This window comes from Equus przewalskii, chromosome 6, assembly GCF_037783145.1.
Source record: "Equus przewalskii isolate Varuska chromosome 6, EquPr2, whole genome shotgun sequence".
Lineage (NCBI taxonomy): Eukaryota > Metazoa > Chordata > Mammalia > Perissodactyla > Equidae > Equus > Equus przewalskii.
Window position 1 is genome coordinate 20,955,991 of NC_091836.1, and position 24,488 is coordinate 20,980,478.

Sequence of the window (24,488 nt, forward strand, 5' to 3'; positions counted from 1 at the left end):
ATAGGACTTAAAAGCTAGTGTCAGAAAACACTTCAATTCCTCTGAAAAACTCTTCCCACTGAGGCTAAGAATACCACACATGTGTCTAAGCATCTCCCTGGAATGAACCAGGCATATCTGAAGCTATTCTTCATCACCCAGATGCTTGATAGGTTTGTGTGGTTAGGGCTGTGACCTCATTCTCTATGGCAGAGAAAACTGCCACAGGAAATGAAGCTATGGCCCTAATTGGTTCATTATAAGGGAACCCTGCAGCAGAGAGAAGCCCTGCCCTCTGAATCAAGGCTTCCCTTTACCCACTGTTGGCCTCTGTTCTCAATCTCTATGCCACTACGCATAACTGCATGACAGAATTTTCTTCTACCACATTCCCTGAATAAAGCTCTGGCCTCAACATACTTGACAGATTACTCCCTGAATTAATCCACGTCAGTGCTGTCAATGCAATTCCTTTTATTAACGTGGTTAATCTGCACTATGAATTATCTGCAAGTTTTGGCTATTGCCAAATTCTGTAGCCCACCCTGGCTATCATCCCCTGTCTCCTATGTTCTGGGCCTGGCCAAGCTTTCTGTAGTTCACAATTTCCCCATTCTGCATCTGCCTCAAAGCTAGTTATTTATTTTCTCTGCCACTTGGTATTGATGTTGCCATATGAATGTTGTCCTTGGTTAATATGCCACGATGAATTTCTGCAAGTGTTTTTCTGGGGGTTGAACTTTGTTTAAAAAAGACTTTGGTGCCTGTGTTGGGAGGTTTTGACAGACCTGAGACTATAATATGGTTTGGCCAATCATCATTCATTCAGTTATTTAGGTCATTTATTGGGTGAAGGGATGGATAAAATAATTGAAAAACACCTGGTTCCTGCTCCCAAGGAATTTATGGGGGGTGATTTATAGGTGTACTGAAAAAACCATAATAGAATGCTTAATGTGATTAGTGTTATAAAAGAGGTAGTGTTGCTGGGAGATCATAGCGCTATCTTTTACTTAATGATATCATGAAAAGCAGAAGATATTTACCAACCTACCTGCTCACTGAGGCCAGACTTTTTTTGCTGCTAGTCTGGTAAACATGCTTGCAAGCACTCATTCAACAGACGTTCACTGAATTACTGTGTTTACCGGGCACCGTGCCAGGCTCTGGAAATAGAAGTCAAATAACACAGAATCTGTGCCCTAGTGGCTCACAGGCTGATGAAAATAAAGTAAACGTTCAGAGTAGAAACTTGGGAAAATTTTGGTGATATAATAATCTTGCTTGTCAGGCAAGAGTGAACCTATGCCTCGCTGTAGTCTGAGTGGCCTGAGGGACTAAAAATTGTGGGAATGATTTATTAAAATGTTGGTTGACAGGAAATCAGTTGTCTGAGCCTTAACCTTTTAAACACATGACCTGGAAGACTTTCTCTACTATTTTCCCTCCAAGTGGAAAAGTGGGAATTTAAATCCCACATTGAGATTCATCTGCTTGGCAGTCCCTGAGAAATACAGGAAGAGCCTTTGTCTGGTGTCATGTCCCATGAGGGGGATGTAGAATGAGTGAGGAAGAGGATTGGCAAGTGGAGCAGCTGCAGCGAACATCTCTCCTAAGTGCCTCGTGCCTTCCGTGGAGAAGGATTTGCAACGTGGGGCCAACCAGAGGCTTTCAGACATTTCCACAATGAATTCCTCTGTGATTTGCTGTAGAAATTAAAGGCCCGTTAAGTCTTTAATGTAACAAAGCACCATACTCCCCAACCTTTTTTCAATCCTGACTGATTTCTCCTCTCCTCACCCAGGCTCATTGGCTTTGTTCCCACAGGAGTCAATGCCAGCTAAACAGATGCTCCCTGGCAGCAAGCTATCAGGCAGCTTTATGTTCCTTGTGGTGTGATGGGCTGGCCAGGCATGTGGAGCAGTGATTGGGCCCTGTTTGCCAGGTGCCTCTCCCGCAGGCAGTTCAGAGGGTCTGGGGACCACTAGAAATGCTTCGTTGGCCATAACTGCCCTTGTTCTCTAGGCTGTAAGGACCAAAGTCTCCAACTGACACTTTCCTGAATCTATTTCCTTATTATCCTAAAACCAGGCCCCATTTAAGTGGTCATGGACATAACCTTCCGTGGTCAGGTATGGTAATGGGATGGGGAACCAATTCCAAAGGCCCTGCAACAGTGGGCTCCATGCCCTGTTTCTAGGATAAGAGACACTCATAGACTATACAGTGATATCTCATTCATTCATTCACCTGCATTTATTCAGCACTTACCTTGTAACATGTACTCCTGAAGGAACAGAGTGTTTGTGGAACTCGTAACAAATGGAAATTTTAAAATAAGGTTAGGAGATGTATCTTTCAGAAAGTTTTTAGCTCTTCACTTTCTGATAGATTATCCTTTTATCACTGGGCTGAACACTAATATGCAGAGCGCTGCTCATACAGGGAAGAAGAAATTTAATGATATTTTTACATGTGAACTTTATTTATCTAGTTAGCCACCAAGTTCAATGAATAAGTAGCTTTTCCTGGTTCAGTAAGGGCCTGAAGGAGTTGTTAGAAAAGAAATACAATAGTGCATTCTTTTACTGGCAAAATTTAGGCCAATAATAACTCAAAGTTTCCAAACCTCCTTCCTTCTTAGTTTCTCAGCAACATCCCTGCTCCCATCTCATCTGCTGCTGCTGCAGGGTCTCAGAGTTCTAAACAGGTATCTGGTTTCACTGTGAAACTGATTTCCTTCCGGAGCCATGCAGGTCTCCTTCTGAACTCTCTCCCTAGACACCACAAGAGCCCTGCTGCTTTTCTTGTTTGCCTTTCTTCCTTGCCAACTTCTTGGAAGCTTCTACACAAGAAGCAGTAGGTCCCACAGACTTGCCTGCTGCAGCCCAGGCAGTGCTTTTGCAATTCTAACTAAACCAGACCCCTGCAGGAATTCTCTTTGACCTTGAAGCTTAGAGGAGATGGAGAGCAGAGGCTGGGTTTACAAACTTGTTTGGAAGGAAGGGCAGGTCCCCAAGAAAAACAGAAAGAAAGTTACATTTGGTGGTAAGAAAGCTTTCAAGGTCAAGATTTCCTGCACAAATTAAGAATGTGGACAGAACTGTCTATCCTGGAAGAGTTTAACTCATATTGTAGGGTTATTTGGAGTGTCTTGGAGGAAGCTGATGGTGATTAAAGGGTTACTAAGGCCTCCAGTTCCTTGGTTTTGTTACACTGCTCTCACGACTGGAGAGCGTCCGTCTCGTCAGCTTTGCTTGTTGTGGCATCTACTTTTCCTTCCCTTGAGGCCTGACTCAGAAGGTTGTCATAAAACCCCTCACTTTCTAGACTTCTGGATTATACAGGCATCCTTTTAGCTTCCCCAGAACAAGTTAGAAATGTTAATTCTGGACCCAGAGTAGTTCTTTGCTGTCACTGACATTGTGTGTTCGACTGTCTTGCTTTTTTAATGAGTTTGGTCACAAGTGCCAAGAACCCATCTTGAATGAGCAGAGATAGAAAGTGGAATTTACTGACTCGTGGAATCCAAGGAAAGGCTGATCACTTAAACCATGGGAACGGCAAGGATGGAGCAGAGTCTCAGAAACAATGAAAATCAAGAACTCAAACACTGGCAATATCACTCCCTTTGCTCTCTGCCTCTTATCTCTGGTTCTTTTGTAGGTGGCTTTATTCTCTTTCACTACAGATGCTCACTCTCGCAGGTGGGCAACATGGCCTATGGCAACATCTGTGTTTTATATCTTACAACTTCCTCAGAGAGAGACTCATTCTATTCCTAAATGCTGGATCAAATGACTGTGATTCTAGTCTGGTCCTTGGGCTCACCACTGTATGCAGGGGGCATGTTCCTACAGAAGGGGGATCATTGTGAGGGGGCAGCTGCCCCAGGAGTTGTTAGCTACACTGCTCCTGGTGGATCTGATTTGAACCTAATTGTGGTCCTACTGTGCTTCTGCAGCTGTTGTTGGAAATAGGCCAAGAACAAGGGGCATGTTCTAGATATATTTCTTAATACTCCAGATATCTCATTTTGCTGAACCTGTTGCATATTGTCTTCACTAAATAATAGACTTATAGAAGGAAACAAAATGTGGTGTCTTGTTTTTTTCAGCTGCTGCAAGAAGCCCTAATGAGTTACTTCAGATGGCTGGGGGTGGGTGGGGTTTGGAGGTAGAGAAAAAGTAGGTATGCTCTGGATCCCCACCCTGGCCCTAACCAGAGAAGCTCTGCTTTTCCCTATTTTGTATATCTAGATTTCGCACAAGTTATAATTTTAAAAAAGATTATGAGGCCTCAAAAAGAAAAAAGAAAACTACTAGTCCAACCCCCAGAGAGTCACAGCCTCTTACAAAAAGTATATGGTATTTCATCTGCTGCAGAAGCAGCTCTAGTAAATTTTAAACCAAGCAGCAGAGCCACTCAGGGCCTAGGCTTGCACCACAGGCCTCTTTTAAGATAAACATCTTTGTGGGGGAAATGGGTGGTGAGGTTGGTCCTCATAAGTGTCTACTTTGTCCTTCAAATCATTTTTTTCAGAGCCAGCAGTAGGCTTTTATAGCAAGAACAGGTCTTGTCTGCCCCTTGGTGTGAAGTATAGATATTTTCAGGTCAAAGAGGAGACAAACTGAGATGTAGTTTAGTGGTCAAATCCCCACATTAGACTTAAAGCGAGTGGAAGAGACCTAAAGCCAGTGTAACCCTTAACCTGTGGTTAGGAAGAGCCCCACTCGGTTGTGAATCTCTCATCTCTTTGTTCGATGCCACTTAGTAGGTCTCTCAACATGAAGACACAGTAATGACATGATAAAGGCCTTTCTTCAATTAAAAATGTTTTATCAATGATTTCATTGAAGGCGTGCTTATCAGTTTTTTAAATTACATGAATCTGGGCAGAATAGTAAATATCGTTAGCATTTTAACATCTTCTACTCTCCTAGAATGACTTCAGGATCCATGATGAAGAAGTCTAGCCTCTGGTTCCTTGACTGTCCCCACTGCAGTAATTGTCCCCCTCTGTGCCACTTCAACAAGGCCATATACTAAGGCTACATCCTGGAACTCCTTCCACAGAATTGTCTTACCTCTGAAATCTTGAACTCTGAAACTCTACCCTCTCCTCAAAACCTCAGTTTTCACACTCCTGCACTCCCGTTAAACTTATTTTCAGTCTCATTAAGCTCTCCTCTCGTTATTCTTCTCTCCTCTCAGCTTATCAGCTCTCCTTTAATTTCCTCTTCCTGGTGCAGATTCCAGCATCAGTCACTTCAAATACACTGTCACCATCATGCTCACTTCCTCGGCGCTGGTGATCACTGCCTCTCCTCTGACCATTTCCAGTCCTAGATTAGCCCGTTCCTGGTTTCCTCCACTCATGCCTCAGGTCTGCTGAGCACTTCTGGAGGAAATCACATAACCTTGCTGATTGATTCAATTACAAAATGATGATATCCAGCTCTAGCTGAGTCCTTAGTGCTGCGCAGAAATCTTGAGCAGTCATTGTTCTTTCCAGCTCCCCACAGGGTCCCTTTCCTAAAGCCTCTGTCATTCTCCCTGTCCCTTTTTTGTGTATGTGTGTGAGGAAGATTGGCCCTGAGCTAACATCTGTTGCCAATCTTCCTCTTTTTGCTTGACGAAGATTGTCACTGAGCTAACATCTGTGCCAATCTTCCTCTGTTTAATGTGGGATGCTGCCACAGTGTGGCTTGACGAGCCGTGCTGTGAACCCTGGGCTGATGGAGCAGAGTGCGTGAACTTAACCACTGGGCTCCCTCCCTCCCTGCCCCTTTTACCGTCAACAGATAAACTGGCCTACTTCATAATGAATAGAGGGGCAGTTGGATTTGAGCTCCTTTAATCTCCATCTTCCCCATGTCCAAATTTCCCCACCTAGGTGCCTATTCCTGCTTCCTCATGATCAGAGCAGGAAGTGGCCCTCTTCTCCTCCTCTGAAATCTTGCTGCATCATTCACACTCCTCCCCTTGTACCAATTTCTCTTTCACTGACCCCTCATCTCGGCATACCAAGGTCCTCTAATCCTAAAAAACCCTCCTTCTCTATCCCACCTTTCTCTCCAGCTAATACCCTTCTCCTCCCCTCACTACTTTTTTTCCTCCCTCCTGAGGTCTCAGTTCACTGCCCTCTGACTTTTAACCCCACCACTCTACAGTATCATTTCTAAAAAAGCTCACCAAAGCCTGTTAACTATTCAATGAAATGGACTTTCCAGTCCTCAGCCTGACTTTTCTACAGCGTTTGACCTTATTGATCACCCGTCTTAAAGTTCTCCCGTGCCTGAATTCCCACATAACACTTTCCCCTGATTCTTCTTCTGTCCCTCTGATTGCACGTTCTAAATAATTTTCTAAATGTTCTAAGTATGTTCTAAAATAAGTTTTTGTTGCTCATCTCACTTCACTTGTCCCTTTGATATATTGCAGCCTCTGCCCTGAGTATTCCTTTGTTTTCTCGCATTGTGTGCTTTCTTTGGTATAGTGGAAATAATGTATTCTTCGGAGTAAGATGGAGCAGGTTCAAATCGCATTTTCACCCCTTATCAGTGCTATGCTCTTGAGCGAGGATTCCCATGTGGAAAATGGGGCTAATAATATTGATTTTATTTTTGGTTCTTCTTCCCAAGGCCCCCTAGTATATAGTTGTATATTCTGGTTGTCAGGTCCTTCTGGTTGCACTGTGTGGGACGCCGCCTCAGCATGGCTTGTTGAGTAGTGCTAGGTCCGTGCCCAGGATCCAAATCGGTGAAACCCTGGGCCGCCCAAGCAGAGCATGTGAACCCAACCACTTGGCCACAGGGCCGGCCCCTAATAATATTGATTTTAATGATTGTGTATGAGGATTAAAGGAGACAAGGCATACAAAATACTTCGTTCAATGGCTGACAAGAATTGGCACCCAGAACATTTTCATTCTCTTCTTTCCCTTCAGTGCCCTCTCTCCCCACTCCCTTTCCTGCCAGATGACTTCTTACAGATCTCCTTATGTTTTGGGATAGTGTAAGCCCAGGATTTAGAGTCAGCATTGAGTTCAGATCCTTGTTCTGCCACTTACCAGCCCTGTGGCCCTGGGTATGTTGTTGCTGTGAACCTTGGTTTCCACATCTGAAACATGGGAATAATAGTTCCTCACAGGAGCAATTTGAGGGAAAAAAGTATAGTTGGCTGTAGGGAAGGATGTGGTAAAGTGCTTAGCACAGTACCTGGCATGTAGAAGATACTCAGTAATACTCAGTAGATGATAGTTATTGTCTCATTTGCACCTGTGGCTATTCCTGTCCCACATAGATACTCTCAAACATCTATCTCCCACCCCTCCCCCCCATCTCTTGTGCTTTAGACCTGTATTTTGCCAACTGGCTGTGGAACATCTGTACACTGATGTTTACAGATAGCTCACTCTTGTTCAAAACTGAACTATTTGCTTTTCCCAGTACTCGCTCTTTATATATTCTGCATCTCAGTTAAATCAGCATCCATTAGGGTATGACTTTTTGGACCCTTTCTTTTTGTTACTGCCTAAAACCTATGAGTCACCTTTGACTTTTTCTGGAATTTGTCCTTTTCTTACTGTACTACTTCAGTTTATGCTCTCATCTTCTCTCACCTGAATTATTTCTTGGTCTCCTCATTGGTTTCTCCACGTCTGGATGCTTCTCTTTCTGTCTCATATTGTCCCTGTGTCCAAAGTGACCTTTCTTAAATACAGGTCTCACAGTTTCACTCTCCTGTTTCAAAAGTGCACACTTTCTTGTTGAAGATCTTTAAGACTTAAGTCTAAGTGTTGGTAGGCCTTTTGCTGACCTATTTCTCTATCATCATCCCTGCCACTGACAGCTGTGCCCACGCACTAACTTATCAACTGGCTATTCCTCCAAGATATATGCCTTCACGACTCTTCCTCTTTTTATCATCTCTGCCTAGAATGCTCTTCTCTTCTCCAACTGCCAAACAGCCTTAAGGACCAGCCAAATGTTTCCTCCCCTCTTGACCTTTCCCTGATGCCCACATGCTTCCATCCCAGTTGCTCCTTCTGTGCATAGACGGCATTTTTTAAAGGTTTCTCTACTGCTGCAGTAATCACTTTGCATCATAGTTATTTATGTGCCTGTGAGCGCTTGGCTTGGCACAATGCCTGGCAGTTTTGGTTGATTTGAATAAACAAATGCGTGAAATGACAGGGTCTAGAAGGATCTTGTGAGATGGAATCTAACAAGTTGAAATTTATTAAAGGTAAATGTGGATCAAGAAAACCAGGGGCTGGCCTGGTGGCGCAGCGGTTAAGTTCACACGTTCTGCTTCTCTGCGGCCCGGGGTTTGCTGGTCTGGATCCCGGGTGTGGACATGGCACCACTTGGCACGCCATGCTGTGGTAGGCGTCCCAAATATAAAGTGGAGGAAGATGGGCATGTATGTTAGCTCAGGGCCAGTCTTCCTCAGCGAAAAGAGGAAGATTGGCAGCAGTTAGCTCAGGGCTAATCTTCCTCAAAAAAAAAAAAAAAAGGAAAACCAGTTTTATAAGAATGAAGATGGAAGAGACTGGTTTAACAGTAGAATGTATTAAAAATTACTTAGGGATTTTGGTTGACAGCACTGTGTGAATCAGCAGGGTGAGGTGGTAACAAATAAAGAAGGCAAAGAAGGAGAAAAGGAGGAGGAAGAAGAGAAAAGAATGTGAAATATTTTGGATTAGAAAGCTGAGTGTCTGGTTTTACACCCAGAGTGTTGTGTTTGGTTCTAGATATCATTATTTTAGAGGGACTTAGACCCGAATAGCAATAAATCTGGAAACCATTTTGTTTTTAAGAGTTTTTGAAAAAATTATCAAAGTAGACAAAACTACTCTCTGACATAAAGAAGAAGAGAAATGAAGAAAGCACAAATATACAAAATAAGAAATGACAATGGAGAAGTAACCATTAAAACAGAAAAAATTATGAGTCTTTGCAGGTCCATGCAAATATATTTTAAAGCTTTGGTGAAATGGATAATTTCCTAGGGAACTTCTGATTACCCAAGCTGATAGAGAGAGAAAATTCAGAGACTAATTTCTGTACCAAGCCCAGATTATCTCACAGAGGAATTCTACCAAACCTCCACATTTCAGGTAGTCCTAATGCTGTATAGATTATTTCAGAGCACTGAAAATGAAAGGAAACTTCTCACTTCTTTTTATAAAGCAAGCATAATTATTCATATCTGCACATGATAAAGACAGTGCAAAAAAGAAAACTACAGACTAATATTATTTATGAACACCCATGAAAAAGTGTAACATATGTAGTACTAATATAGCACTAATAAATACTTTATTCACAAACGGAATCCAACACCAGTTGGATTTTTAATTATATTAAAAATATAATGCCTTATGATCAGGTAGGATTAATTCCTAGAATGCAAGGCAGGTTCATTATTAGGAAATCCATTAACATCATAGACCATATTAGTAGATCTCAGGAAACATAACCATAAAATTATCTTCATAAATGCTGACCAAACTTTTACCAAACTCAACATCTGTTCCTCATAAAAACGCTCAAGAAAATAAGACTTGATGGATTCTTTCTTAACATGATAAAATGTATATATCTTAGTCCTAATACCATTAACTTACTAAATTGGGAAATACTACAGGTATTTTCTTTAAGTCCGGAAACAAGGGAAGGATGCCCACTATCTTCACTGCTATTCAATTTGGTACCAGAGGTATTAGCCAACGCAAGTAGACTAAGGACATTAGAGGCACAAGGCTTAGTAAAGAAGTAAAAGTATTTCTGTTTTCAGATGATGTAATGGTAATCCTGGTAACACTCAAACAATAGAAGATAAGGTAACAGGATGTAAAATTAACATACTGAAATCAATAGCTTTCATGTACACAAAAAGTAACCAATAAGAGAACAAAATAGTAGAGAAAACCTCATTTGCAATTTTAACAAAGATTGGATACTTAGAAATGAACTAAACAAGAAATGTGTAAAAGCTACAGGAGGAAAAGTTTAAAATACTCCTGAAAGACACATTTGAACAAATGGAAAGACATCCCCCATTCTTGAATAGGATGATTCAACATCATAAAGATGACAGTTCTCCCTAAGTCAGCTTATAAATTTAATATAGTCCCAATAAAAATTCCAACAGGCTTTTTTTGGAAGTTAGATAAATAGATACTAAAGTTTATATGAAGAAATAAATATGCAAAAATAAGAAAACACTGAAGAAAGAAAGTTTTTGAGCAGGAGGAGCTGGCCCTACTAGACATTAAAATATACTATAAAGCCTCTACAAATAAAACATTGTGGTACTGGTGCATGAATAAACAAATATGCAAGTGATAGAGAATACAAAGCCCAGAAGTAGAGCCAAGAACTTACAGAAATCTAGCATATGATAAAGGTTACATCTCAAATCACGGGGTAAAGAGGGACTTTTTTTTTTTTTTTTAAAGATTTTTATTTTTTCCTTTTTCTCCCCAAAGCCCCCCTGTACATAGTTGTGTATTCTTCATTGTGGGTTCTTCTAGTTGTGGCATGTGGGACGCTGCCTCAGCGTGGTCTGATGAGCAGTGCCATGTCCGCGCCCAGGATTCGAACTAACGAAACACTGGGCCGCCTGCAGTGGAGCACGTGAACTTAACCACTCGGCCACGGGGCCGGCCCCTAAAGAGGGACTTTTTAATAAATGGGTTTAGAACAACTGGGTAGCCATTTAGAAAAAGATAAATTGGATCTATATCTCCCTTCATACACAAGAATAAACTCCAAAATGGATCACAGATCTAAATGTAAAAAATGAAACCATATAAGAAACTAGAAAAGAAAAGCAGGTGAATTCTTTTACCTCAATGTAGAGATAACCTTTCTAACTATGACTCAAAATTCATAGGTGCTAAAATAAAATATCAATAAATTTGGTTATATAAATATAAAAACTGGGGCCAGTCCCCTGGCCTCATGGTTAAGTTCCACGCACTCCACTTTGGTGGCTCAGGTTTGTTCCCAGGGGCACAGACCTGCACCACTTGGCGGCGGCCATGCTGTGGCAGCATCCCACATACAAAGTAGAGGAAGACTGGCACAGATGTTAGCTCAGGGTGAGTCTTTCTCAGCAAAAATAAATAAATAAATAAAATAAAGTGAAAACCTTTCCATTGCCAAAAGGAACACCATAAACAAAGTCAAAAGACATCTGACAAACTGGGAAATATCTGCAACATTTATCACAGACAAAGGGTAACATTTCTAACACATAAAGAACTCTTTTTTTTTTTTTTAAAGATTGGCCCCCCTCAGCTAACAGCTGCTGCCAATCTTCATTTTTTTCCCCTGCTTTTTCTCCTCAAATCCCCCCAGTACATAGTTGCATATTTCAGTTGTGGGTCCTTCCAGTTGCGGCATGTGGGATGCCGCCTCAGCATGGCCTGATGAGCGGGGCCATGTCTGTGCCCAGGATCCGAACCAGTGAAACTCCAGGCCGCTGAAGCAGAGTGCGTGAACCCAACCACCTAGCCAACGGGCGGCCCCAAGAATCTTAAAACTGGAGGAACAAAGGACTAAAAACTTTGATATAAAAATGGGACAAAGACTTGAAAAGACAGTTCACAAAGATATAAAAAAAGATATAAAATGGATTCTTAAACCTACAAAAAGAGATTTAAATTTATAAAGAAATGAAAGTTAAAACAACACTAAGATCCAGTTTCTCACCTATCACATTGGCAAAAATTAAAAAGTCTGACGACATATTCTCTTGGCAAGGCTTGTGGGAAAATGTGCTCTTGTGCATTGCTGATGGGAATGCAAACAGATACAACCCTTTTGGCAGGGAATTTGGCAATGTCTAATAAAATTATATACTTACTTGCCTTTTGATCCAGCAATCCTACTTCTTGGAATCTACCCTAAAGATAGACCTCCATCAACATGAAAACACCCATGCATAAGGTTACTCATTGCAGCATTGTTTGAAATTGCAAAATATTGGGAAAAACCTAAATGCACATATATAGAATGACTGAATAAAATATAGTATGTCCACACCTAAATGCCCCTATATAGAAGAATGATTGAATAAACTATAGTATGTCCACATAATGCAGTACTATGTAGCTATAAAAATGAATAAGGAAGATCTCTAAAACAATATAATGTCCAGAATATATTAAGTGAATGTTAAGTAAAGTGCAAGTAAAAAAAAGAGTGTCAATACTATGCTATTTTTCACATTAGAAGGAAAAGGAAATAAGAAAATATACATGTATCTTTTTTTTCCAGATAAACTGGAACTTACGAGATTGGTTACCTAGATGGGTGTATTGGAATGAGATGGAAAGAACAGAGAAAAGGGAATGGAGTGCAAAGAATGAGGGGAGTGACAGTTTTCTGAATGTCTGTTTTTGTATAGCTCTGACTTTTAGAATCATGTTAATCTTTTACCTACCACAAAAAGAAAATAATTAAAACTAACCTAAATGTGGGGAGAACTGCAAATGGACTACAAATAGAAGAAATGTACCTAACTGTATTACAAATGAGTAACAACCACACTGAAGGGGATGGAAAAGGAAAGAACTAACCTAATTCACTTGGAAATCAGTATTTTGATTGTATACTGTAAGGGTAAAGACAAAAAGAACTATATACAAATATTCTGGTTAGTAAACTTATTTTTCACAAAGTGTGGATTAGCAAGTCTGAAACTATTCGATGTGTTTTCTAGGATTGAGCAAATATGAGTAAATATATTATGGAACGTGAATGTCAGGTTTCTCACTGTGGGAGAAAGGAGTTACAAGTAAGGAACAGGGAGAGGAAAGAATGAACCCTGTGGTGTTGGGTTGAAGTGGGGATCAGTATAATTTATGGTGTAATTCATGGTATGTCTGTCTATCTGTCAAGATAAGTAGATATAAATATGTGTGTATGTGTGTATACATACATGCATTTCCTACTCTACTGCTGAGAGGGCCTAGAATGTTATCCCAGTAGAATGAGTACACCTCATGCCCGAATTTTGGTTTCTAAAAACTATTCTCCAATAAAAGGATCCACAGTTCTTTTGAAAAATAGCTGATTCCAGAACTGGGGCAGGGAAAGTAGAAGATGAGGAGACTGGAATGTGTAATGAAGCCATAAAGTAACAAAGTGCTCACATAATGATCGGACCATGTGATCCAGCAATCCTACTTCTGGGTATATAGCCAAAAGAATCAAAAAGAGGGAGCTTGACAAGATGTTTGCACACTGGTGTTCATAGTAGCATTATTCACAATAGCCAAGAGGTGGAAGCAACGCAAATGTCCATCAACAGATGAATGGATAAACAAAATATGGTATAAACATGCAATTGAATATTATTCAGCCTTAAAAAGGAAGGAAGTCCTGTCACATGCTGTAACAAGGATGAACCTTGAGGACTTTATGCCAAGTGAAGTAAGCCAGTCACAAAAAGACGAGTACTGTGTGATCTCACATATCTGAGTTATCTAAAGTAGTCAAATTCACAGAAACAGAAAGAGTGGTAGTTGCCAGGGGCTGAGGGGAGGCGGGGCATGTAGAGTTTTTGGTTATTCGCTATAGAGTTTCATTTTCGCAATATGGAAAAGATCTGTGGATTTGTTGTTCAATAGTGTGACTGGCTGCTGAAGTGTACACTTAAAAGTGGTTAAGATGGTAAATTTTATGTTATTTTTTTTACCACAATTAAAAAAAAAATGGCCAGAGCATGTGGAAAGGATACAGGAACCAATATGAAGGTGTCCCAATGGCCAAATCTGAACAATTTGAGAAGCAAAATAAATAATTATAGTAATGGATTAGTATAAAATATAAATAAAAATAAAATAATTATCTTTGAGCTCATACTGATATAAATAAATAAACGGGGAAACAGGGGAGAGCTCTTCCTTATATTACAAATTTCAATAATTGTAGAAGGAATGGTGAATTAGAAAATCATCATTTGGGAAATACCATAATAATAACTGTTGCAGGAAAGAAAAATCAATGGATGTTAAATTTAAAATGGACAGGAAAAGTGATCATGAGAAAAAGAATATTTTCATAGTCTTTAAAGCATCTTCCCACAAGATACTTATTAATTACAAAGGGAAAAATGTGAACTTTACAGTAGAGAAAACTGGTGGACACTGCCTTAACCAAGTGATCTCAGTTAACTTCACCAATAATGAGATGTTTTGGCATCATGTGCCTTTTGATCTGATGCACTGAGAGGGACACAGTGTGACTTCTGCAGTAGTCATAAAAAAACCCAATAATTCTTGCCAAAAATTCATGACCTGAATTTAATCATTAGGAAACTTCAGACAAACCCAAATTGAGGGCCACTCTACAAAAAAACTGGCCAGTATTCTTCAAAATTGTCAAGATCATGAAAGACAAAGAAGACTTAGCAACTGTCCCGGGTTGGGGGAGACTAAAGAAATATGACAACTAAATGAGTGAGAGATCTTGGATTGGATTCTGGACCAGAAGAAGGACATTAGTGGGACTATTGGTGAAATTTGAAAAAGTCTGTAGATTAGTTAATGTTATTGTGTCAGTGTTAATTTCCTGTTTTGGTCATTGTACTGTGGTTATGTAAGATGTAAACATTTGGGGATCTGGGTAATGGGTATAGGAGAACTCTTTGTACCATTTTTGCCACTTTTTTGTAAGTGAAGTTATTTCAAAATGAACAGTTAGTAAAATAAAAACGTAATACTTTGGGGTTTTGAATAACCCCCTGGTGTAGATCAACACTGTGTTCTGGTGGCCGAGGAAGGAAGCAAAGAAAGAAAGGAAGAAAAAGGAAAGAAAAGAAAGAGAAATATCTTGAATGAGGAATCTGCTTGTCTCTTTTTACACCCAGAATATTGTATTAGGTTCTAGATGTCATAGTTTCAGAGAGATTTAGACAGGAAGATCAATAATATTTGAGCCATTTAATGTAAGGAATGGTTAACCTTGGCTCGCAAGTCTGGATGTACCTGGGAGCACTTACAGAATACTGACGTACCTGGGCCCCACCCCCAGAAATTCTGACTGGTCAATGGTGGGGCCTAGATGTTAGTATTTTTTAAAAGCTTCTGGGTGATTATGATGGGTAGTCAGGGTTGAGAACCCCTTTGTTAAAGGGACTGGAATGTTTAGCGAGGAGAAGACTCAAGTTAGCTCTACAAGAGTCATGTGGGGGAGTTTGGGAATATAAGGCTTTCTGAGTTCTACCCCCTGGAGAGTGTTTTGGTGGATTTGGAGTAAGGTCTGCCTATCTATCTTTTTGAAAATTTTCCCTTGTGATCTTGATGTGCAGCCAGGTATGGGAACAGTGATATGAAACACCAGAGGATCTTGTTAAAATACAGGGTCTGATTCAGTAGGGCTGGGGTGGAGCTTGAGAGCCTATATTTCTAACTGGCTCCCAGATGATGCTGATGCTGCTGGTCCAGGGACCACGCTTGGAGTAGGAGACAGCTACTTAGTGTAGATTATTCCACAAGAGACTTAAGCATTGGATGTGGTGGAGGAAGTGGTCTAGACTAAGGTGACTTCCATTCTGAGAGTTTTAGTGAGGTCATTTACACCTCAGGGATGCATCTATTTAGTGTGGTAGATTGCAAAGAGCATTGGCTTGGGAGCTAGAGTGAATCTCATAGTCATAGTTTACTATCTGGGTGACCTTAAATAAATTATTTCACCTTTTTTGAGTCACAGTTTCCAATTAGCAAACTAGATACAATAAAATCTCCCTGGCAGATTAGCATTAGAGAACATGTGTTTAAAGGACCTAGCATAGCTCTTGACACAGAAAAGTGGTGACTATTATTATCGTTTATGCCATAGAATCCTCTTTTGTTGGAAGACCAGAGCTGTGATTAATGTGCATGAAAAGTCCTGTTAGGAACCTCTAATCAGTTTTGCATCAGAGATGACTTACTTCTATTCAACAGGCAAAAGAAGGCCATGGTTATTTAAGTGGAAATTATCTTGGCCTAATGAAAAATACTTGTTCTTCTCTGTCCCTGCATAATTAACTTTTGCAATCATTTTAAGTCTGTGCCTGATGAAATGTGACAAATGATTCACTGATTCAAACAAATATTTATTGAGTGCCTGTTACTCTGAGAGTCCAGTAGTTCTGAACTATCATAACTCTCTGCTTGGAGCATAGCTCAGACCTGAGCTCCTTTGAGCTAACTGTCTTCTTTGCATCCTGTGCTCCTTCAGAAAACCCCCTGGAAACGTGGGTTTCAGGTTGGGCTAATACTTTCTTAGCACTCTGTGCACCCCTGTCATAGCACTTGTCTCTACCAGCCTGCAAGCTTCTCCTCCTCTTCCTCTCTTCCATTTTTTTCCTGCAAGGTTCTTGAAGGCATAGCCTCTTTGTAACTCCATAACTTAGTACAGTGCCTGTGCTCAAATTATTGTTGAACAGATTGCATGATACAGGACATCCTCAAGGAGATCAGAGTCTGAGGTGTGTGGGACAGTCAGGGAAGGCTTCCTGGAAAAGGTGAGGCTTGAGCTCAGACTCAAGAGGAGGCAGGCTGGGGGAGGTACAGTGACTGGAAAGCGTGGTGCATTTGGGGCAGTGCACATGGTTTGGACAAACTGAAACCTAGGGCGGCAAATGGGAGAGGGGTGAGTGAAGCTGGAGAAGAGGCAAGGGCTAGTGCTTGACGGACTTAAATGCAGCTAAGGAGATTGGATTTTATCTTGATAATGAGGGGTCAGTGAAGGATTTTAAACAGGAATCTGTGGAGGGTGGGTTGAGGGTGATAGTAAATACAGGGAGATTGGACAGGAGTTTTATACATAAGCCAGGTAATTAGATTCCAGCTGTTACCCTTAATGCCTTTTCGGGTCTTAACTCCTTTCCCCCAGAGCAGAGTGCTTTACTGTGGAGGTGCCCTTTGCCTGGCTGCTTCACACAGGCTTTGACTGTGTAGTGGGAGCAGACCTTGGACGAGAGTCTGGCCCATGTTAAGCAGAAGGTGCAGCCACTTCTATTCTATGGAGTGAGTTGGATAGCGAAAGGCCCTTTGTAAAAGCCTGGACCACATTTACAGAGTTTCAGTACCGGGTCTGCTATGTCCTAGCTATGGGGACATTGGAGAAGTTACATAATCTCTCTGAACCTCATCCATAGAATGGAGATGATACCAACCCTTCAATGCTTTTGTGAGAACTGAAGTAGAAGAGGATAATGATGAAAATACTAATGACCATTTAGTAGGCATCAATTGTGTGGCAGGCCCTGTTCCAATTACATTCAATTATTCATTAAAACTTGTATAAAACACTAAAAATAGTGTTTAGTTCATGGTACGTACTCAATAAATACTAGATTTCTCCCCCCACCCCCTGCTCATCATTGCATTTCCTGTAGTGTATCAGTATCTGATAGATTATTGCCTTGGTACTGTCTTCCAAAGGACTTTATATTTATCCCCACAAATTGATAGAGAGAAAATAAGATTTAATTTAAGCTCAGGAAGCAACCAGTGAGTAATTTCCAGCATCATTTCATTAAGGAAGTACTTGGGGCTTAGAAATCAACTGTACTTTAACCAAATTATAATTTAATACCATTAGCCCTTGAACTTAATTTTTAGGTTCAGAGTCTTGGGCTTCTACAGAAACTAGACAGAACTGCTACCTGTACTATGACATTGTTCATGTGCTATTTTGATATTTAGTGCCCGTCTTCAGACCAAATAATCAGAATAAACACCTGAATACAAGCTGTGTTTAAGAGACAAAATGGAATATGTAAGGATGACTTATACATCCTTGCCTGGGCCTAACAGGCTTCTGATGATACTGAGCCCTAGCTTTGTCTGAAAATAAATGAAAATACAGCTCTGCCCCACAAGTCTTCAGGAACACGGCTCACCATAGCCTTTCTTTTTCCTTTTTTGTGCAGGTTTTAGGTAGCTTGATCCTCTTTGACAGTATAAAGCACAGATTAAAACTAACTCTGTAGCAATCCCAGGATTATGGGCTCAGGAGAATAAATATTGGGTTGACTGTGAGATGATTTCAGTTAAATCTCATTGTGAAGAAAGCAGAGATGGGAGAGGCGGTTCTGAGCTTGGTTTACTGTTTATTCCTGGTTCCCCAAGATCAATTCTTAGGAGTGTCACAGTCCATTGTGCATACAGAACATGAGTGATTGTTCCTGAGAAGCGCGATGGGTTGCTGGCAGCAGTCATGACACCCAAAAATTGGCTGTGGCTCTGGGCCCGGCCCTCATCCTTGGTCAACAGAGCAAAACTCAGGGAAAGCAGGTGTTGTAGTCATTGAAACACTCATCTGCTTCTCTGTGTCTACACTGCCACCCAAGTCAGAGGTTAGCTCATCTCTGGAGACTATCATAAAACTAGAAAATTTTAGAACATGTTCCATGTCTGAACCATCCTTCTTCTTTTCTTCCTTAAAACCTCCTCCTCCTCCCTCTGGATATGGATTGCTCACTATAGCTCCATCTCAAATGCTGCCTTAGAGGGTGCAGGGTAGAGGATAAGAATAATATGTAACATTTCCCTTATTTCCACCCTTCATTTTCCAGCAACAGCTGCAGGCATACGTGGCCTGGGTGAATGCACAGCTCAAGAAGAGGCCAGCGGTGAAGCCGGTACAGGACTTGCGACAGGATCTTCGGGATGGGGTGATCCTGGCATATCTCATCGAAATTGTTGGTCAGTTGGCCCTGGACACTGATGCTAGCTTAAACCAGAACATGGCCTTCTTTATCCCCATATGTCCTTCACAGCAGATTGCTGCTTCTTTAAAATATATGGAAATGGAAGTAGAGCAGATTTAAAATACTTGCCCAAGGTTAATTCATTTATTTATTAGTCACTAAACACTGTGTGCCAGGCACTGTATTATGCTTTGGGAATATGAGGATGAGCACCGTCTATGCTCAAGAGTCTCCCAATCTATTTAGAAAGACTGGAAAATGAAGTCAGTTCCATTAATGTGTTTACTCTGATGGGGTAGGTACAGATAGAAGCATACGGGGGGACACCCAACCCAGTCTTAGGGGTTCAGGGATAGCTTACCAAATGAATTGATGTCTAAACCAAGGCTGGAAAAGGAAGTAGTAGCCAGGCAAAAAGGTGTGTTACCAGCAAAAGGACCCCTCTGTGATACTCACTACCATAATGCTTCATGAAAGGGCTTGTTCTCTTGAAGCCCTGGAGTTGTTGCTGGCCATTCTTATTAGATGGTACCACAGCCTTATTTCTATTGCATTTGTCCATGGCTCTATAATTATAATATTATTACCATTCACCAAATGGTAATTGTTTACTTATCTTTCCTATATAGACTGAGCTCTTTAAGGGAAGGTAGAGTATAATTTTTTGTTTGTTTCCACACTCTTACCCAAGTGCCTGGCACATAATAGTTACTCAAACATTTATTGTTATATTAGTCAGCTGACCTTGCTTAGAGTCCTTGAGGGATGTGGGGCTTGTAAGTTGTATGGAAGAAGCCGGGTTTGCTACAGGCAGCCTATCCATGAGTACCTCACTGGGACAGCTCATGGATTCATCAAAGTATTCATTTTTAATGAAAATAACAATGGTAATACTAATAGTAGCTGCCATTTATTGAACACTTTCTATCTTGTTTAATTTCATTTAATCATCAACTCTTAAAAAACATAATATTATCCCCATTTTTAGGAAACAAGCTTAAAAGAGAGGATTTATAAGAATAAGTAAATTCATTGAGCACTTAGAATATATCAAGCATTTTGCTAAGCATGCTACTTTGACTGATTGAGTTATGATATGGGTGTGATATGAGTACTAGTGTCTTTCTTGTTTTGTGATGTTTACAAAGGTAAGCAACTTTACAAGGTCACATAACTATAAGTGGCAAAGCAGAGGTACAAAACTAGATCTGCTTTACTTCCAAAGCTCATTTTAAACATTTAAATTTTCACTTATTTGAATAGATTGTACTTGAAAATATAATCAGGTAGAAAATCCAGAAGGTATAAAAAGATATAAAGTCAAAAGCCTTTTTTCCACCTATGTCCCTCTGTCAGCTCCTTGTACTTTCTGGAGGCAACCAGTGTTAGCAGTTTCCTGAATTTCTTTCAGAGATATTGTGTGCATATACAAGCAATATGAATGTGTACTCTTATTCTCCCAAAACCCAAATTCTTTTTTCCTTTCTTTTTTTTCTTAATTGAAGCAAAAGCCAGGTTCTTAAATGCTGGATTCTCTTGTGACTTTGCTATATGAAAAAACTCCCTGAATTCACTACCTTATTTCCCATTCTTCCCTTGAGCTTTTGCTCCCACTACTCCACTGAAACTGCTCTCCTCAAGGTCACAGCCTCCGCCCTGTCAAATCCAGTGGCCGGGCCTCAGTCCTCGTTGTACTCACGGTAGAACTTGCCCCAGGTGATCCCTCCCTCCTGCTTCACACACTGCTTTACGTGGCTCCCAGGACCCTGTGGACTTACCGTCCTCCTCCTTCCCCGCTGGCTTCTCCTGTTTGCTTTGCTGCCTGTTCTCCTTCGTCCTGACCTCTAAATGTTGAAGTTCTCCAGGGTCAGTCCTGCCCTTGTGTATACCCTATCCCTAAGTGATCTCTTCCCTAATTTGTATCCTTAGCCCTAAACTCTTCCTTGAATTGAAGACATGAATATCAGCTTCCTAGTCACCATCTCTCCTTGGATGTCTACACTGCAGCTCTGACTTCACATGTCCTACTCAGAACTTTTGATTTCCTTCTCCCTGTGAATCCCTTTATCCTCCAGGTTTCTTCATGTAACACATCATGGTACCATTTACCCTATTAATGCAGAACACTTAGAAGCCGTCCTTAATTATTCTCTTTTCCTCTTATATTGTATCCAGTCCTTCACAGGTGCTGTCTGCTTTATATCAAATATTTACCTGTAACTTGGTACACCTGAAATTTATATAATGTTATAAACCAATGTTGTCTCAATAAAAAAATTAAATAAAAAAAAAAAGCAATCACCTAACAAAGAACCTCTCTTGACTTAGAATAGGACTTACTTGTATTCTTCTAGTTTTTTGGGGGGGAAAAGACAAAAAAATTTATCTGATATCTGACTTCTCACCTGTCAGCCTCTTCCACTCTAGCCCAAACCATCGTTATCTCTTGCCTTGACTCTTTTCATTTTCTAACTAATCTCCCTGTTTCCTCTCCAAATAATCTATGTCCACACAGAATCAACTTTTAAAAACATAAATAAAATCAGGTGACTCTCTTGCCTCAAACTCTCCACTAGCTACCCATTACACTTAGAAGATGATTCAGGCTCTTTACTCTGGTCCACGGAACCTCACAGGACCTGGCCTTGCATATGTCTCTGCCTTCTAGGACTCGACTCCTCGCTGTCTCCATTCCAGCAGCACTGGTCTTGTTGCTGTTCCTCAGATAACCTGAGCTCATTCCCATTTTGGGATTCGTACCTGTGGTTCCTCAGTCTGGAATGCTTCCTCCCCAAATCTTAGCATCTCTTACTTTATTCAAGTCTCTGTTCAGATGTCTTCTCAGAGAGGCTGTGATCACTCTTTGTTTTTCCTCATGGAATTTATCACTACTTGGAATTGGATTAAACATTTACTTGTTAACCTGGTCATCTGTCATCCCTGCAGATATAAACTCTGTGATGGAAGGGCCTTTGTCTTATTCACTGCTGTTTCTCTGGTGTCCAGAACAGTGCCTGGCACACAGTGGGTGCTCGATGAATATTGTTGAATGAATGAATATCCACACAGTAACTTCAGAGGCCCCTGGGAGTAGATGTGAAAATTTTAAGGCCCTTCAAAAGGCTTTCATTTTCCTATTCCCCATCCAAGTTACAAACACCAAGGCTTAACTCACTTGCGTATTTATATATAATCTTAGTGTTTACATCAAATAATGCCTTACTGTCTGTCTGGGTACTATGAAACTTTGATAGTTTCCTTCCTATAACTTCGTATATTTTCTGTCTTCTAACAGCAGGAGAAAAGCTGAGTGGGGTACAGCTGAGTCCGAGTAACCAACAGGAGATGAAGAATAATGTGGAGAAAGTGCTGCAGTTTGTGGCCTCCAAAAAGATTCGTATGCACCAGACATCGGCTAAAGGTCAGTGCCTCATCCCATCCTTGGTGCATGCGTACACTCAACTTTCTTTTTCTTTTTCTTTAGGTTATATTCTTTAAAAAAAAATTTTTTTTATTGAGGTCATATTGGTTTATAACATTGTGCAATTTCAGATACACATGATTACATATTAGTTTCTGTATTAGACTGCATCGTGTTTACCCCCAATAGTCTAGTTTTTATCCGTCGTTGTACATATGACTACATTCAGCTTTAACTGATGATTGCCACCCTCAGAAGAACCATCAGTTGTGTAGCTGAGGGTTCTGGGTAGACAGGAGTAGGATCAGGCCCATGACCTCATATCACTTTTCCATAAAGAAAGTTATCCTCTTGGGATGAAACTATTATCAAAATCTGAGTGTTTTGGAAACCCGGGTGGAGATAGAAGTTCTCTATTCATTTTCATTAAATAAAGGTTTACTTGAGTGTGTGTAGGAAAATTAATAGAGAAGAGATTACAAAATTTGGATTTTAATTTTAGAATATCTCATTTAAGTTATCAAAAATGAAGATCTAATAGTCCCCCTTATCAGCAGGGCATACGTTCCAAGACCCCCAGAGGATGCCTGAAACTGCAGATAGTACTGAACCCTATCTATACTGTGTTTTTTCCTATACATACATACGTGTGATAAAGTTCAGTTTATAAATTAGGCACAATAAGAGATTAAGAACAATAACTAATAATAAAATAGGACAATTATAACCATATACTGTAATAAAAATTATGTGAATGTGGTCTCTGTCTCTCAAAATATCTTATTGTACTGTACTCACCCTTCTTGAGATGACGTGAGATGATACGATGCCTACGTGATGAGATGAAGTGAGGTGAATGACGTAGGTATTGTGACGTAGCTTCCTACGCAGGACAAAGCGGGATGGCCTGAGATTTCATCATGCTACCAGAATGGCATGCAATTTAAAACTTATGAATTGTTTATTCCTGGCATTTTCTATTTAGTATTTTGGGACTGAGGCTGACTGAAACCGTGGATAAGGGGACTACTGTAGAGTATGCCTTTCAAGTTCCTAGGGTTTCCTGACCAAGAATTCTTTCAAATCATAATAGTCTATATTTTTTTCTAACTGGTTTTCCAGAATGAAAATATTTTATACCATTTTTTTTTTTGGACATCACAGAACATTCCAGGCAGGGTGAAATGGGCTCTGTGACCTCTGCACGTGCCCTCTCCTATAGCCACAAGGCCAGAAGAGGACACTTCTCAATCCATTTTGAGCTCAAGCTACGAGGAAGAAATCGTGTAGGTGTCCTTGGAGAGCAGAGGCTCCCTAGTCTTCTTACTATTTCTCTAGAATAGGTTGTAATGTGGTTCTGTTTCAGCTTCAGTGTCTGGGCCTGCCTGCCCATGGCTCTGATGAGAATGGGGCCAGGAGGGAGCCCTCCTTTCACCTTGGATTATTGGTGTTCTCTGTGTTGGGGTTATTCAGTGGGGCAGATACTCACCATTGACAGTACCCTGTAGAAGGTATCAATCAATCCTTCTCAAAGCCTTGCATATTTAAAAGGCTTTGAAACTAAAAAAAATAGAATATTACCCATTTCCTTACATTAACTTTCACCAGACCTATCCCATTGTCTTCTGCCTGCATTCGTCTTTTTTTCTAGGGCAAAATTTAGAATGTCATAATATCTCCGATCTGGTCCCCATGAGGAGTGGGCTTGGGGATCTGGCCCATTAAAGTCGGCTATTTTGAGGGAACACTGCCATTCAGGGCATCATTGTCTTTTACCTGGAGAAGTGCAACAGCTTCCTAATTAGTCCCACTGCATCAATTTTTTTCCCTTCCTGTCTGCTCTCCACACTGCAGCCGGAACGATCTTTCTAAGAGAACATTTGCTTATGCCAGTCCTCTGTATCCGAGGACCCTTAGGATGCACTCCACGGTCCTTCCTGTGGCTTACCATGCCCTTTATGACCTGACCTCTGATTCACCCCCCTCATCTTTCACCCTCTCTCCCTGCACTTTGAGCATTAGCTCTGCCAAACTTCTTTCAGTTCTACCACAGTACTGTGCCATGGAAATATAATATGATTCACATAGGTAACTTAAAAATTTCTAACAGTCACATTGAAAAAAAGATGAAATTAATATTAATAACATTTTATTTAACCCAAAATATTATTTCAACATGTAATCAATATAAAAAACTATGAAGGAAATGTTTTGCATTCTATTTTTTGTACTAAGGCTAATGAGATTTCTTAGTTCTATTTTTTTGTGCGCTAAGTCCTACGCTTATGGCACACTTCACTTCAGAATATAGCTACCTTTTAAGGCTCAGTAGCCACATGTGGCTGGTGCTCCCCTATTGGACAGC

At 40.6% G+C, this 24,488-nt stretch overlaps 1 protein-coding gene across 4 annotated transcripts in view; it reads left to right on the top strand.

Annotated features, from left to right (window-relative positions):
* Window positions 1-24,488, top strand: part of DIXDC1 (DIX domain containing 1) — a 69,308-nt gene that overhangs the window by 10,692 nt on the left and 34,128 nt on the right. For all 4 annotated transcript variants that reach the window (XM_070624868.1, XM_070624866.1, XM_008527264.2 and 1 more), the window contains 2 exons: window positions 18,568-18,697; window positions 21,998-22,123. In XM_070624868.1, the coding sequence (XP_070480969.1) occupies window positions 18,568-18,697; window positions 21,998-22,123 (256 nt within the window). The remainder of the gene's footprint in view (window positions 1-18,567; window positions 18,698-21,997; window positions 22,124-24,488) is intronic.